We start from the raw sequence: 16,759 nt of genomic DNA, 5'->3' as shown, positions 1-16,759 counted from the left end.
TTGTATTGTGTTTGTTGGATATAAATTAAGAAAAAGATGTACATATATAGATAATATATTGACCAGTCTTTGTTGCTTTGTGTTTCTGTTTTTCTCATTCAACAAATGGAAATGGAGCATACAAATGAAACATGATGTGCAAACAATGGACAATAGGAGGAGTTATGGCTCAGAGGATTTACGAACAAGAAATAACACACAATACTACAACTCACGACTTCACTAAAAAAAGCAGCAACAAATTACTTTTTGCCCCACGGAAAGCAGCCACACCCCTGAGAAAGAAAGTCAAAGCGTTTAATAAGTCTTAACTCTTAAGGAGTTGATAGTTGTCACGCGTGGAAACCTGTGACTAATTCATAAAACATCATAACACAAAAAGAAGAAAGCAACTAACTATTGGTGGGTTTATTTGTTTTATTTAAAAAGGAAAAATATATCAAAACTATAATTTATTTTCCAAAAGCTATTGGGCAATGGGCATTTACCTTTTTAGCCTCGGGTCTTTGGCCATAATAAGAAGAATCATCCGTGTTTAGCCTTGGTGACTTTCCACCACCACCACCACCATGCTTCTCTTCTCGTACTTTGTTAAATATGTGAGAGTAACCTTCAGCTGAAGCCGGATCACTGTCATCCCAGTCACCAAATACAGGCACAGCCGTGCCATCATCCGGCTGCCAAATCATCATAAATTTTTTTATCACTACAATCATATTCCAAATTCCAGAAAACTAGCTTTTGATAAAAAAAAAACTGGTAGCTGATAAAGTAATAATGTTTGGTAAAAACAATCTTGCTAAGCTAGATGACAAATGTAAAATGTTATACAAAGGTATATTTGGAACACTTGTGAAACTGATCACATAAAGGTATATTTGGAAAAAGCCCCGTGAGTTTATTAAGCCATCTCAAATAGTAGCTTTTTAGAAAGCTAACTTATAAGTTGTTGTCAGTGGTCTCACCAAACACTATATTGCAATAAGAAAATCTCCATTAAAGTCTACCATAATTTACGAATAAGTTCCAAACTAAAATTTGTTTACAAAAAAACATGAATTACTGGTAAAAGTGACGATTTTACTCTTTAATGACTAGGCGTCCTGGTTAACAATGAAACCGGTAAAATGTGTGTTATAGGGAGAAAATGGCCAAATATAAATCATACTTTTTTGTAAACAAATTTTAGTTTGGACTTGTTCGTAAATTAGGGTAAAATAATGAGATTTTAATGGAGATTTCCCATTGCAATAAGCTCAAAATATAAGCTAGTTTATAAGACTTACAGAATCATCACCAAGTGTGACTTGTCTCAAGCGGGACCCACCAGGAGGAGCAGCAGTACCATTTCTTTCCCACATTGGTGAAGCTGTGTTACTTCTGGTCCCAACCCTTTTAGGGTGTGTTGGGGATTCAAATGATTTTGGTCTTGATGGTGTTGTTGACTTTGTGGAGTCGCTGTTCTTGACTTCAGCTTCTTCATGGGCCTGAAAACAAGGTTTACTATATTAGAAGGGTCAGGAATTGGAATCTTGAATTCCATTCCAGTCGCCAAACCAATCTAATTGGGTTTCGGGAGACTTCCTTAAAATCCATGTTTGAAGGAATTGTGTCTGGTTCGTAGAATGTTTTTGAAAGGAAAGGAATTAGAATATGAAGGAATCGCGTTTGGTTGGCAGAAAATGATGGAATTGGATAATTTTATTGTATTTGGATCCAAATAATGAGAAATCATAACGATATTTCCTTTACCTAAAAAATCACAATTAATTATTACCTCTTAAACTCATAATAATCTGTCTAAATTGCATAACCAAACACTCCCATAATCTGACATAGCACCATCGGTTATCATCTAAATCCAAGTAAACTATATATCAATTCTGAATCCTAGAAACTTCATCCGAAATTTGGAAAAAATCTAGAGATTTAAAAAGGTAATAAATCATGAGAATCATCACATCAGATCTCGTTGAACCATCAACAGCTAGAAGATCTCTTCTCACAAAGTAAATGTATATTCAAAACCCTAAGTGACATCAAAGAATGAAGACTATGAACATGATCTAGCTTCAATGTAGCGAATCCTCGTTAATCACAAAATGTGCAATCATTCAGTTACTGAAAACATAGATACGAAGCAAAAAAGAAAGAAAAAAAAAAATCATCAGCGGAGCTAAATACAAGAAGCATGTCGATTTGGGGAAAAATAAAACCTAGAGTACAGCAAACACCGTAAAATCACTGCGTGATCGTTGTGAACGGAGTTCATATATTCTTCAACAGAGTAGAGGTAGAATAAATTAGGTGAAGAAATGAACTTACTGCCATGATTAGAGTTGCTTGCAGCTAAAAACACAACCTGTTTATGAGTCGACAAATCAGGTTTTGCTCATAAAGCCGAAGTATGCACAACTCAGAGAGAATAAAGAGAGAATGAAGGGTGGAGTGGTGGCCACCGGTGACATTTATACGATTTGGGACTTTTCTTGTTTGGCTGCTCAGACCTATAGTTGACTTAACAGTGAAAAGGATAGAGAATGTAGATAACAGTCATGTTAATTAATAATTTATAATTATTAACCCAGCCTCTCTGGTCAGGGTCATAACCAAACTCACAACTTCTAAGGTACTAGGTTTTCCAAGATGTTGGGTGATTAAAAATTCATCCATTTATGTTAGATTTATGCGGTAAAAGTATTATTTATATAATTCCGTTCCATTTCTTATTTACCATTATATTTTAAAGACATTTTATTTTCGGACTTTTGGCCAGTCATCTAACGGTCATGATAACGTGTCAGTTTGATATTTTTTTTCTGGTCTGCATTTAGCCTCACAATTTACGTGTGAGGTTGCATTTAGCCCTAATATTTTTTGTTCTCCATTTGCCGTTATTTTAAAAAAAAAAAATTCATTTTAGCTATTATCCAATCACGAATAGATATTTTAAAACGTAATAACTTAAAAAAAACGAAGGCAAGAGTCGAAACTGCCACTTATCCTTGAAGGGCGGAGCGTGTTAGTCATTAAGTCATTGACTTTATTATTATTATTATTATTATTATTATTATTATTATTATTATTATTATTATTAGTGTTTGTTGTATTTAATGTACATATGTATTTTAAAATGCATGAAAAAGATCTAGTGTAAGTCTTGAGTGTGTGATATCTAATAAATAATATGACATATTAATCTTTAAGTAAATCAAAATTGTTAATTTATTCCTAACTCATCTAAGGAACAATAGGTTATTTCTAATGACATATTTGTTGAGAAACCAAATATTTCTAATGACATATTTATTGAGAAACCAAAAAAATGACAATTTTTATTGGCTCAATGATTAACATGTCATATCGTTTATTCAATGTCTTGGACTCGAGACTCACATTAGGTCTTTTTCCTTCACATATATATATATATATATATATATATATATATATATATATATATATATATATATATATATATAATACAACAAGCACTAAAAATACAAAAAAAAAAGTCATTGACTTACTGGCTAACACGTCCTGCCCTCAAAGAGAAGTTGCAGTTTCGACTCTTGCCTTCATTTTCCTTTTTTATTGTAATTTATTACATTTTAAAATACTTATTCGTAACTGGCCAATGGTTAAAATGAATTTTTTTCTAAAAAGTAATGGCAAATGGGGAACAAACAAAATTTAGGGTTAAATGCAAACTCATACGTAAATGTTGGGGCTAAATGCAAACTGAGAAAAATATGAAACCGGCACGTTATTATGACCTGTTGATGACCGGCCGAGGGACCGAAGTTGAAACGTTTTCTAAAATATAATGGCAAATGAGGAACAAAAAATAGAGTTGTGGCCAAAGCAGAACAAGGTTGTATATATAATGGCTTTTGTGACATCAACCCATTCATCTTCTAAAAAAACTTTATGGCTATACGGTATGGAAGAGCATCTTATTTGGCATATAATGTTGGCTGCAAACATCGTCCCATTGCAGGCAAAGTTAGGCAAAATTTGTGGCTTAAATTTGAACAACATTCAAACTCCATACGTTGATGTACAACTATTAAAGCCAAAGGTACTGTATCACATGCTTCTTATATGTTAGGATCGTTATTAGCCCAACCATGTTCAACATAGAAAAGCAATGAGGTTTCATTTTCTAAAACCAATTGGTGATAGAAGGGATTACCCATTGCCTTATATGCTAGCATATAGTTTCTCTTTTTACTAATGTAGGATTGAGTTTTTATCCCAACATATTGTTATTAGTGGAGATGTAATATCTTTATGAGTTAAATAGACGGTTAAGGCATGTGTTTTGTCAGAGTATGCGAAATGGTGAATGTAAAATATGTGTTGGTGTGTAGTTTTAATAATGAATAATGTATATCCTTTCATTTAAGAGATTATAAGCAACAATATAATGCTTTCTAGCAAAATTAATGTAAAAGAAAGTTGTAGTTATGTAACATCCCGGAATAGCAAAGAGTATAGTTGAAGGGCTAAAAGAAAAAAAAATTGGAATGGGAACTCGGCGAGTCCATGGGTGGACTCGGCGAGTAGCGTCGCGACTTGGTCGCGTGTTAAGTGGCCGACTCGACGAGTCAGTAAGGTGGACTCGGCGAGTAGGCGCTGAGTGGAGAAAACCCTAATTCTCGGGGTTGAGCCCTATATAAAGAACATAACATTCATTCCCCCAGCCTCTTTACTCATCCTTAAGTCCAGAAACCCTTAGCCTTCGTGTGTGAGTGATCATATTGCATTGGGAAGCTTGGAGAAGCAATTGTTGAGGAAATCTTGAAGGGTAGGAGGCTTGGAGCAAGGGGCTTTGCTTGGATTCGAGTTCCATTGCAGTTGGGGCGTTCTTTTGAGGTAATATCTCGTCCTTGGGCTGTTATTCTTATGGATTCATCATTATGGGGTTTGTGGGGAGCTTATCTTTTGGTGTTTTGGAGTTTAAAGGTTAGATCTGAGGTTGCTACCTCAGATCTGGAATGGAGAAGGGTTGGAATGCCTGAAAGTCCCTGTGTTCAAGTGTGTAGTGAAGCTATCATGTCCCAAACCCTAGCCCTAAAGTGTTAAAGGCCTAGATCTCTTTGGATTCACGTAAAGTTTGCCACTTTACGTGATGTATGGGTTGTAGGAGGCTAGATCTATGTTTTGGATCAATTGCATGGCCTGGAGTGCTTCCGTATGGATTCAGACCGGTGGTACTCGGCGAGTCACATGGGTGGACTCGACGAGTTGCTTGAAGATGAGCTGGAACTCGACGAGTTGGATGAAGATGGCCTGGAACTCGGCGAGTTGTATGAACAACTCGGTGAGTAGGTTGAAGATAGCCTTAGACTCGGCGAGTCTGTTCTTTGACTCGGCGAGTCTTGCCGAAGAGTCCCAATATTTTCTGGTCGAGTCGAGAATCGGTGAGTCAAGGGATGACTCAGTGAGTTGTGTGCGAGTGGACTCAGAATTGTTGGACTCGGCGAGTCTCGGGGTGACTCGGCGAGTTAGGTCGCGGATTGAGGGAAGTCCTGAGCTTGGGGACTCGGCGAGTCATCGGATTGACTCGGCGAGTAGAGTCAGTCAGGGGTTGACTTTGACCTTGTCAAAGGGTTGACCAATTGTCTTCTGGGTATTTTGGTAATTAAGGGTATTTATTGAGTTGAGTGTTTTGGTGTTCAGTGGAGGAGTTCGTGTTGGAATTTGGAGCAGCGGGATCTTATCCTTTCAGCCGGCAGTTTCGAGGTGAGTTATCCTCACTATATCAACAGGGTCTAATGCACCAAGGCCGGCCCTTATCGGATTGAGATCCGGGTAGTTGTTGTTATGTTACTGCTTTGATATGTTTGCATCCTGAGAGCTAGGATGGTATATGTTAGAGACCTGATCGAGATCGGTATCTTGAGAGATAGGGAGATGCTATGATAGTGACCTGTTAGGTCGGTATCCTGGTTAGGATGATGATATGTTATGTGATCTGTTTGATCTGCTTGTTGACTGTGAATTGCTATATGATTGTATGTATATGTGCACATGGTTGTTTGGACTGGAGTTGGGTTGAGGCGGGTCCTGCTTTGTGCTGTAGGCCAAGATACCCAGGGCGGACCGGTTGTTCCGAAGGCCCAACGAGCGGTCCGAATAGGCTGTAGGCCCCAAGAGGGCGGACCAGACGTGCCGAGGCTCGGAGAGTGGACCAGGCCGACTGAAGGCCCGGTGCGGGCGGACCAGTCATACTGTAGACTCAGAGAATGGACCAGGTGGATTGAAGGCCCGGTGCGGGCGGACCAATCACACTGCAGACTCGATGTATGTGGAGAGTGGACCAGGTGGATTGAAGGCCCGGTGCGGGCGGACCAATCACACTGTAGACTCGAGGTTTATGGCTAGACTCATAGGGTGGACCAGGTGGACTGTAGGCCGGTGTGGCGGACCAGTCACACAGTAGACCCGAAGTGCATGGCTGTTCTGTGATCAGATATGTTGTGGCATGTTATGCGTGTATGGTATAAGTGGTTGGTATTTTGGGGATATCTCACTAAGCTTTCGGGCTTACCGTTATGGTTTTATGTTTTTCAGGTTCTTCAGGAGACCGTGGCAAGGCGAAGGCGTGATCGTACCGCTTCTCATGATTTTGTAGTAATGTGATTCTGGGAATACGCTAAATGTTTTGTATTGAAAACCTTTTTGTAATGATTTAATGGAATCGATTTCTTTTTGAAAAATTTAAAATTTGTTGTATTTTTCGGTCATTTCAAGTTGGTATCAGAGCCTTGGTTTGAGTGAATTGGAGGAACACTCGTGTGACTCCAGTCTCAAATCGAGGAGAGTTTTCAAAAGAGAGTTTAAAATGATTTTCAAATGAGTAAAGGAGGACGCGGAGGTACGATCAGCCGGAGCCAGTAAGTAACCCCAAAATACCATGCATGTTATTTGTTTTTTTTGAGCTTTGATAGAACAGCATGCTAGTGTTAGGCTAGGGATCTTCAGGATTTCATGATAATGTTGCCTGATTTGTGATGCCTGTAGCCTAGGGTTTCCTTGTGGGAGATTTTCAGAGTTCCTCTAGTGGTGAGGGTTGAGAGTTATTATGCATGTTTTCACTAGGGTGTTGTGGTAGTACTTCATACAAATATGGGTAGGTGTGGAAGGTAGTATGGGCCCGTACTACTGAAAGCACAGGACCCATACGCGTATCAGGGAAACCATGACCTTTAGGGTTGGGGTGAGAGAGTTGGATCCCAGGATAATGGGAAGAGTCTGAGATTTTGTGTGGTGTTTTTCAGTATGCAGATTCTGAGGCACGATGAGAGTGGATCCGGATCAGGATCGGGAGCAGGAGAGGGAGTTCTGGGCGGGTCAGTACCGCCCGAGGTTATCGGTCAGATGAGCACGTGTGAGTTGGATGCGAGGATTCGTGAGATCCTGCGTGATGAGATTGCTGAGTTGTTCCGGGCTGAGTTGCCGGAGCTGTTTGGGCCGATCAAGACCGCCATGGTTGAGTATTTTGATGAGCGCTATGCAGCTCTCGCAGAGACGGCTGCCGCGGCGGCTACATCAGCTGTAGCAGCGGTAGGGGGAGGAGCTGGTCGGGGCTTTCAGTATCGGGACTTCGACAATACGAAGCCTCCCACCTTTGATGGAGTTCAGGACCCGATTGTTGCTATGAGGTGGTTATCGAACGTGGAGGGGTGTTTCTTCACGTGTTCATGCCCTGCTGATCAGAGGGTGAGGTGTGCTCTGAACCTGTTGAGGCTCGAGGCGAAGGATTGGTGGAGATTGACCACGGGGTCATATTCGGATGCGTAGAGGGCTGCGGTTTCATGGGATCAGTTCAGGGAGATATTCAGTACTCGTTATGTTCCGCAAGTTGAGAGGGAGAGATTGGCTCAAGAGTTCCTTGAGCTGAAGCAGGGTTCGGAGTCGGTGACTGAGATCACCAGGATGTTCACCGAGAGGGCAATGTTTTGCCCAGAGTTTGCTTCGGAGCAGGCTTAGATGTCTCGATATCTGAGCATGCTCAAGAGGGATATCAGACAGTCTGTGTCTACCCAGAGGTGCGAGACCTTGTTGGAGTTGCAGGAGGCCGCTAGGCGGCGTGAGTTAGAGATTGAGTTGCAGTTGCGTGAGCTGAGGCAGGCACCGGTGCAGTCGTAGCCGGCGCCGAAACGGTCCAAGACCGTTGATGTTAGAATGGGGGATCTGAGCAGCCACACTTGCGGGAAGTGTGGGAGGGGTCACACCGGAGTTTGTAGGTCCGGTGGTGCATGCCGCAAGTGCGGAAAGGAGGGGCACTATGTGAGGGATTGTCGACAGTCAGCGCCGGTTCAGGATTTGAGGATTTGTTATCATTGTCATCGGGTTGGACATTTGAGGGTCAACTGTCCACAGCTTGCTGCGGGACCGGTGCAGGCTCCAGCACCGGCCACTTTGAGGATTACAGGTGGAGGACAGGGTGGAGCAGAGCCCCCAAGGGCTCAGGGTCGTGCTTATCAGCTTGCGGCAGAGGAGGTCAGAGCAGTGCCGGATGCAGCTGCGGGTATGTTTCTTTCTTGATATCTTGTTATCTTGTGATTATTTGTGGTGTATTGTTTATGTGCTGGTATCTTTGTGTGGCTTTCGATGCAGTATTCGTCGTTTTGAGGGTCGTGGTTTGGTTATGGGTTATTGTATTGGGAATTTCGTTGGTTATCATTCATGAGGGTTATTAGTGGAAACCTGGCATTGGTTTGAAGGCCGGGTAGCATCTGCTTTCTGAGGAGTGGTTAGATGCAGATTGAATTTCTTTCGAGCGGGTTAATCAGTGTTGATGTGGGATCTTGTTAAGGTTGTTTATGCCTGTGTAAATCAGTCCGCGTGTAAGTGTTGGTTTTGTGCAGAGCTGTTCTGGGAGGTCGGTGATGGCGACCGGTGGTTGTTAATAAGTGCTTTAAGTGGGGGAGAATTGGAAAATTCTCCGAGAGATCGATGAGTATTTGAGGGTGCTTAGCTGCTTGGGTTTCAGCAGTGGTTCTGTCAGTCAAGAGTATAGGCTGGTACGAGTAAGTGGCAGGCATGTGGGGCGGGATACAGACCTAGGGCATTCGATTGTGGAGGGCCTGGGAGCAGGCCGGGATCGAGCATGTGCGATTGAGACAGAGTTCGGAACCCTTAAAGGGTTAGAACAGTATGCATGGGAGGATTTCCAGGAGAGATAGCTCGGAATGATGAATGCTAGTTGAGCGGTCCGGATAGACTGAAGGCCGGTAGGCGTACCAGTCAGGCCGAAGGCTCGGAGAACGGTCCAACCAAACTGAAGGCACTGAGAGCGGTCCAGATTGGCTGAAGGTTCTGAGAGTGGTCCAGATTGGCTGAAGGCCTGGTGGGGCGGTCCAGTCATGCTGAAGACTCTGCAGGTATTGCTAGTCCGGTTGAGGAGATGGATTGAGTATGTTGCGATGTGTTAACATCAGGAGGTCTGGCCCCGGGTATTGATCTTGATTAGTGGAGATGGTGCATGGACTCAAGAGTCCTTGCGAGCAGATTCAGAGCATGTGTGTTGCATGGATAGCGGTTATGCTATAAAGGGGTGGTGCAGCGTTGAGTGAGCACCGTGGCACTTGTTGTGGTGACAAGGCAGCCAAGTGGATTTCCTTGGTAAGGAATGAGAGAGGAGTGTAACTCCGAGAGGGAGTGCAAGTTCACGGAAGTGAAAACGGCAGAGCAGAGTTATGATTAGAGTGATTTGAGTATGGTTATTGAGCAGCATGTTTGCGGCAGTGGAATGGAGTCACATCCGGATTGGGATGTCTGCTGAGGTCGCGGAGGGAATTCCGCGGGTGTAGAGCCAAGAGGCTCGGAAGGGATGCAGGGAGAGAGTCTTGGACTCTTAGTGTGATTCTGATCAAGGGTTGAGTGCGTAGTAGTGGTTCATCCTGGGGGATGTTTGGAGATATCATCAATGTATCGGGTTTTCCCAACCTGAGGGTGCTAGAGCTAGTTCAGCATGTGTATGTGATTGCAAGAGGAGAATGTTGGATAAGGTGTCTAAGTCCATAACTATTTCGGGCTTGTACTTGACCCGACCCGGCATGGTCCATTTGGGTTGCATGGCACCATGCAATTGGATAGACTAAATGAGAGAAATAACACTTGGAGATTATTAATATATTATAAGTTCTAATATATTAATAATATTATTTGATTAGTTGATCAAAGAATTAATTTGGAATTAATTAAGTGATCAAAGGATAACTAATTAAATATATGGGTTGATTATGTAAATCATTCATATCTTGTATAGTGGGCTAAGAGGCTCCATGGATTATCAAGTTGGGTTCTACCCATAGGATGCTCCATGGATGCTCCATGGGAGTTACAAACCCATGGATCATGGAAATGAAGAGTCATGACACATTAGGGTTTACATGGTGTAACCCTAGATGTGTCAACACTATATAAGAGTCCCATTCTCCACAAAATTGGCTAGACAAGGCTAGACATGAGAAACTAGAGGGCTTGGCCGATTTTGAGAAGTGTGTATTATCTCAAGAGTCTTTCCAAGAGCATTTGGTGTTGTGTGAAGCATTTGAGGCATCACACTTGGGGTGCTAGGCTCACAAGGTTTCAAGGAACACAAGCAACAACAAGGTAAGTTATTCTATCTATGATTCAAGTCAAAATTGTTCCCCATGTATGCTAGATAGGAATATAACCTTGGAATTCAACTTTGCATGATAATTAGACAAACATAGATCCAAGGTTATTAGGGTTGCATGTACACTTAGGAAGTGTTAGAATGCTCAAAACCCATCAGTGGTATCAGAGCCTAGGCTTGTTTGTTTGTTATTTGTGCTTAAAAGTTGAAGAAAGTCGAAAATCTTGCTGTCTGACTGATGGACTCGGCGAGTCCATGGGGAGGACTCGTCGAGTTCATGTGTATCTTCAACCTACTCGGCGAGTAGATTTATGCACTCGGCGAGTAGGGTCGACAGAGTGCAGAATTTCGACTTGAGTTGCTGGAAATGGATTAGAATCATTACCCTAAAATGTTTTGGTACTTGAAAACTTATTTTAGAAGGTGTAATGTGTTTTCTAATTCATTTACAACAACTAGTTATCAAAATTACAAAGATTAAATGTGATTTTGATTCTTGAAAGTGTTCATATTCATATTCTTGTTCTTATGATGTTTAGATGATCATAGGAATTATTTGTAACCTATGTGGTAGATTAATTCATGATCATAATGTGTTATAATGGAGTCCATAACTTGTCCTCAAGTTATGGAAAACCAAAAGTCTCTTGGATTAAAAACCATTAAAAGAACACAAGAGTTAGGAAAAATGAAAAGTCCTCATTTTATTACTCTATTAAACTCATAAGTTACAAGAAATGAAAAGTTTTGAAAGTTTACAAAACTTGCCCTCAAGTTTTGGAACAAGTAAAGTTAAGTTAAAACTTTAGTTCCAACCCCTAGAATTTTAAAAGTTAAAATTCAACCCTTATACTTATATTATTATGATTTAATAATTATATATATATATGTATAAGAACAAAGTCGTCTTACCGCTAGTACGCCTCATTCACGAAGCCGGTCTATAAGGTGGGTATAAGGTTGTTGCCTATAAAATGGTGACTTAATGGATGTCCACTCTCACCCACCGCTTGCTTGATCGGTGGAGGGTCGTTAGCCGAATGGGTAAGACAAGGACTTATTAATTCTCATTCAAAGTATGATGAATATTATAAAGTAACTAAATGTTTTATTAAATTCCCAATCTTAGTTACTTTAGGAAAAATGTGAATAAGGTGCTATTCCATGAAATTACACTTTACACTTTGATTAAGTCGTTGGTGGAGCGTGTGTGGTTAACCGGCACACTAACTTGGACTTAACAAGGTAGGTAAAGGGTGACTTAGGGTTTATTATAGTATCGATGGAGCGTGTGTGGTTAACCGGCACATCGATTGAGTGATAAACTTTAAGGGTACCAAGTGATTTGCATGGTTACTTCACACCTCGTTTTGTGATCCTCGGTATCCCAGTCACAAAACTTGGAGGGCACACTCGAGATTGAAACATGCCTTTGAAAAGTTCATTGAATCTCAAAGAATCTAGGAATTTCTAAGAACCATTCAAAAACCTAATACTAAAATATTGCGGTTTTCGTGGTGGAAATTGGTGAATCGTCATTCACCTACCTTTCAAATATGATATAGCTTAGATTACGGCATACCTCTTCTAAGTTATATTATATTGTGATTGGATCCTAGCCTTAATATTACATTTGGGTGTTTTATTAAGGACTCTCTTATCTAAACTAATCTTGTCCTCTTTCCTTCAGATGTCTTTCAACAATGCTTCTGGCTCTAATCCTAATGGCTCCTTTACCCTTATGAACTTGTGTGGGAAAGTCACCTTTGATGGATCCAACTTCAATGAGTGGATCAGAAACATCAGGATGATTACCCGCTACGAGGACAAAGAATATGTCCTTGACAAGGAGCTTAAGGAGATTGATGAGTCCACTGCAACTCCTCAGGAGATCGCTGAATTTCGGGCACATGAAAGGGATGCTACGAAAGTGGCTTGCATCATGATGGCCACGATGACAGCGGAACTCCAAAAGTCTTATGAGGATTTCTACCCTTATGACATGCACCAAGATTTGATGGAAAGATACCATCAAAGTGCACGACAAGAGAGGTATGAAATCATCTGCTCCATGATAACAACCATGATGAAGGACGGGGAATCCGTCACGAGCCACATGCAAAAAATGCAAAGGTATGTGGATCGTTTGCTGAAGCTTAATGTGAACTTCCCGGAGGATCTTGCAATAGATATTATTTTGCATTCCTTACCATCGTGCTATGATCAATTCCGCATGACATATCACATGAACAAGGAAGAAGTCACACTCAGCAAACTTCAGGGACTTCTCAAGACCGCAGAATCAGGTCTTAAGGGGAAGTCGGTTGCTATCACTCCTACTCAAAACTCTACTCCGGTTTTGGCAATTGGGAAGAATCGATGGAGGAAGAGAAAGAGATCTTCGAAGGGTACCAAGGCTCGGACCCTTGATGGCTCTTCTTCAAGTGGAACCAAGAAAGGTTTCATTACTCCTTTTTCTGACCCAAAAGAGGCTGAATGCTTCTATTGCCATGAAAAAGCTCATTGGAAGCGGAACTGCCCAAAATACCAGCAATATGTGAAGGATGGGAAAGTTAAACCCAACCATGCAGGTATTTACACTATCATTTCTAATAACTCACCCCATTCTAATTCTTGGGTCCTTGATACCGGGTGTGGTATTCACATTTGTTGTGACTTGCAGGGACTAAGAAGAAGTGAGGATGTGGAGCAAGGAAGGATAAACTTGATCATGGGGAATAGGAAAGCTATACCTGTTACCAAGATTGGAGTTTATACTTTATCGCTAAGTAGTGGGTTTAGTTTAGATTTGAATAAGTGTTGTTATTCGCCAGGAATGGCAAGAAATATTATTTCCTTTCATGCTTTGTACAAACAAGGGTTTACCTTTTCATTTAATAATGAAGTTGGTTCTATTGATGCTTTTTTTAATAATGTTCTTTATTTTAAAGCATTACCTTGTGATGGTGTGTATGAAGCTGTATCTGTTGTTGATAACTTAGGAAATAATGTTTTGTGTATTGATTCTACTAATAATAACTTGGATAAAGCATCATTATGGCATTGTCGTCTTGGACATATAAGCAAGAAGCACATAGGCCAACTCCAAAAAGATGGAGTCTTGGAGTCGTTTGACCTAAAGTCAGATGATAGTTGCGAATCATGCTTACTTGGAAAAATGACAAAGTCACCCTTCACAGGTTCGTGTGAGAGGGGTGAAGGTTTGTTGGACCTTATACACACGGATGTGTGTGGACCATTCAAACATGCCACAAGGGATGCTAATCGTTATTATTTGACTTTTACTGATGATTATAGTAGATATGGATATGTCTACTTGATCAAGCATAAGTCAGAGACTTTCGAGAGGTTTAAGGAATTTAAACAGGAAGTCGAGAATCAATTGGGCAGGAATATTAAGATTCTTCGATCCGATCGTGGTGGTGAGTATCTTAGTTCAGAGTTCCTCGACTATCTAAGGGAATGTGGGATAGTCTCACAATTGACACCTCCCAGGACACCACAGTTGAATGGTGTGGTTGAGAGGCGTAATCGAACCTTGTTGGACATGGTTCGTTCCATGATGAGTCGAGCTTCGCTACCAATCTCATTCTGGGGGTATGCCTTAGAGACTGCCGCCCATATTCTTAATCTAGTCCCTACAAAGAAAGTTGCCAAAACTCTTCACGAGATGTGGACTGGTAAAGTACCTAAACTAGACCACATCAAGATTTGGGGTTGTGAGGCTTTCGTGAGACGCGAGACTCATGATAAGCTCGAACCTCGAAGCGAGAGGTGTATTTTCATCGGTTACCCACAACGATCCTTTGGTTACCTCTTCTACAGACCTAGTGACAATGTGGTCTTTGTAGCAAGAAGAGGAGTCTTTCGAGAAAGAGAGTTTATAAGCCAAGGAGACAGTGGGAGGCAAATTGATCTTGAAGAAATTCAAGAATCAAGCGGTGAAGGAACTTCAAACTCTAGCCCTCAACTTGAGGAGGAAACTCCTGTTGAGCAAATTGACAAATCTGTACCTCTGAGACGTTCCACGAGAGTTAGGAGTGCACCTGAGCATTACTATGGATTCCATATTACTGCAGAAGGTGAGACACTTATTAGTGATGAAACACTAGTAAGTCAAGATGACCCTAACAGCTACGAGGAAGCCATGGCAGGCCCCGAGTCTGCTAAATGGAAAGAGGCTATGGATAGCGAGATACAATCCATGTATGACAATCAAGTTTGGAACTTGGTTGAAAACGTACCAGGTCGTAAGACAGTAGGGTGCAAATGGGTCTTCAAGAAGAAGACCGACATGGATGGTAAAGTACACACTTATAAGGCTAGACTGGTTGCAAAGGGCTTCTCTCAAATTCCTGGAGTGGATTATGATGAGACCTTTTCTCCGGTAGCCAAGATTAAGTCTATTCGGGTTCTGTTAGCCATAGCTGCATTTCATGACTATGAAATATGGCAGATGGATGTCAAAACCGCTTTCCTTAATGGAAAGTTGGCTGAAGATGTTTACATGAGTCAGCCAGAGGGTTTTGTCAGCAACGAGTACCCTAATAGAGTGTGTAAGCTTGAGAAATCCATTTATGGATTGAAGCAAGCACCTCGCAGATGGAATCTTTGCTTTGATGAAAAGGTCAAGGAATTTGGCTTTTCTAGGAGTGAAGATGAATCTTGTGTGTATGTCAAGGCTAGTGGGAGTATAGTTAGCTTTTTGGTATTGTATGTGGATGACATACTACTCATAGGAAACGACATTCCAACCCTGCAGGAAGTAAAGTCATGGCTTGGGAAGTGTTTCGCTATGAAGGACCTTGGTGAAGCTACCTATATTCTAGGGATAAGGATCTTGAGAGATCGGAGTAAAAGACTAATTGGACTTAGTCAGAGTACCTACTTGGATAAAGTGCTGAAGCGATTCAGCATGCAGGATTCCAAGAAAGGAGAGTTACCCATCCAGAGTAACACCAGATTGAGTAAGACACAAAGCCCTAGCACTGAGGCTGAGATAGCAGAAATGAGTCGAACACCTTACGCTTCGGCTGTAGGATCAATCATGTATGCTATGACGTGTACTCGACCCGATGTAGCTTTTGCCTTGAGCATGGTTAGCAGGTATCAGGCGAACCCTGGCAAGGCACACTGGACTGCGGTAAAGAATATCCTCAAGTACCTACGGAGGACTAAGGACTGGGTTCTTACCCTCGGTGGGAGTGATAACTTGAGAGTTGTAGGGTATAGTGATGCTAGCTTCCAGACTGATAGGGATAATTTCCGCTCTCAGTCGGGCTGGGTCTTTACCCTAAACGGAGGAGCAATTTCTTGGAAGAGTTCCAAGCAAGAGATAGTGGCAGATTCTACTTGTGAATCAGAGTATATTGCAGCTAGCGAAGCAGCAAAGGAAGCGATATGGCTGAAGAACTTCATTGGAGACCTTGGAGTTGTACCAGCTATTAAAGAGCCAATGGAAATTTTCTGTGATAGTGAAAGTGCTGTTGCCTTAGCTAAGGAACCAAGGGATCATGGGAGATCCAGACACATCGATAGAAAATACCATTTCATTAGACATCGGATCGAAGAAGGACTCCTCGTGGCAAAGAGGGTATCATCGGATGAGAACCCAGCAGATCCCCTCACGAAGGGACTGAGTAGGGTTAAGCATCTTCAGCATGCTCGGAGCATAGGGCTGAAGGATGATATAAGTTTTAGTAGTTAGATAACCCGGAAATTTGTAAAGTGTAATTGACATTTGATGATGAATAAAAGGTGTTTTATTTATGAGTAAAGTGTTGCTATCTCTTGTCAATCGTTTACTATATTTCTTTTGCATGTTTTGACTTCCAGAATAATTTTTGTTTGGTATAACATATTATTCAAACCTCCACAGTCGGTCATATGTTGGAAGTAGATATGAATCAAGACTGTCATGTTTGGTTGTAGAGGTCTTGGACAAGGCTACAACAATCATGAGTGCTCATAAGTTCTGAGCATTGGACTCAACCCACGCTCACTGGAATCACTTCATGGAATTCTATCTCGAGTGATCGTGAGACGGTAATATCATATAAGTCTTCAAACCTAGAGATATGATTTGTTACTTACAAGTTGGTTATG

At 41.4% G+C, this 16,759-nt stretch overlaps 1 protein-coding gene across 1 annotated transcript; it reads right to left on the bottom strand.

Moving 5' to 3' along the window:
* Positions 1-25: 25 nt before the first annotated feature.
* Positions 26-2,570, bottom strand: LOC111895934 (RPM1-interacting protein 4). The gene is made up of 4 exons (XM_023891992.2): positions 2,326-2,570; positions 1,287-1,487; positions 489-677; positions 26-275 (listed from the first exon to the last, which is right to left on the bottom strand). Exons 1-4 carry the CDS (start codon positions 2,329-2,331, stop codon positions 243-245), a joined length of 429 nt encoding a protein of 142 aa, XP_023747760.1. The 5' UTR covers positions 2,332-2,570; the 3' UTR covers positions 26-242.
* Positions 2,571-16,759: the final 14,189 nt, after the last annotated feature.

Source organism: Lactuca sativa, chromosome 6, assembly GCF_002870075.4.
Source record: "Lactuca sativa cultivar Salinas chromosome 6, Lsat_Salinas_v11, whole genome shotgun sequence".
Taxonomy (NCBI): Eukaryota; Viridiplantae; Streptophyta; class Magnoliopsida; order Asterales; family Asteraceae; genus Lactuca; species Lactuca sativa.
Note: the sequence above shows the minus strand (reverse complement) of the source record. Positions and strands in the feature narration are given on the sequence as shown.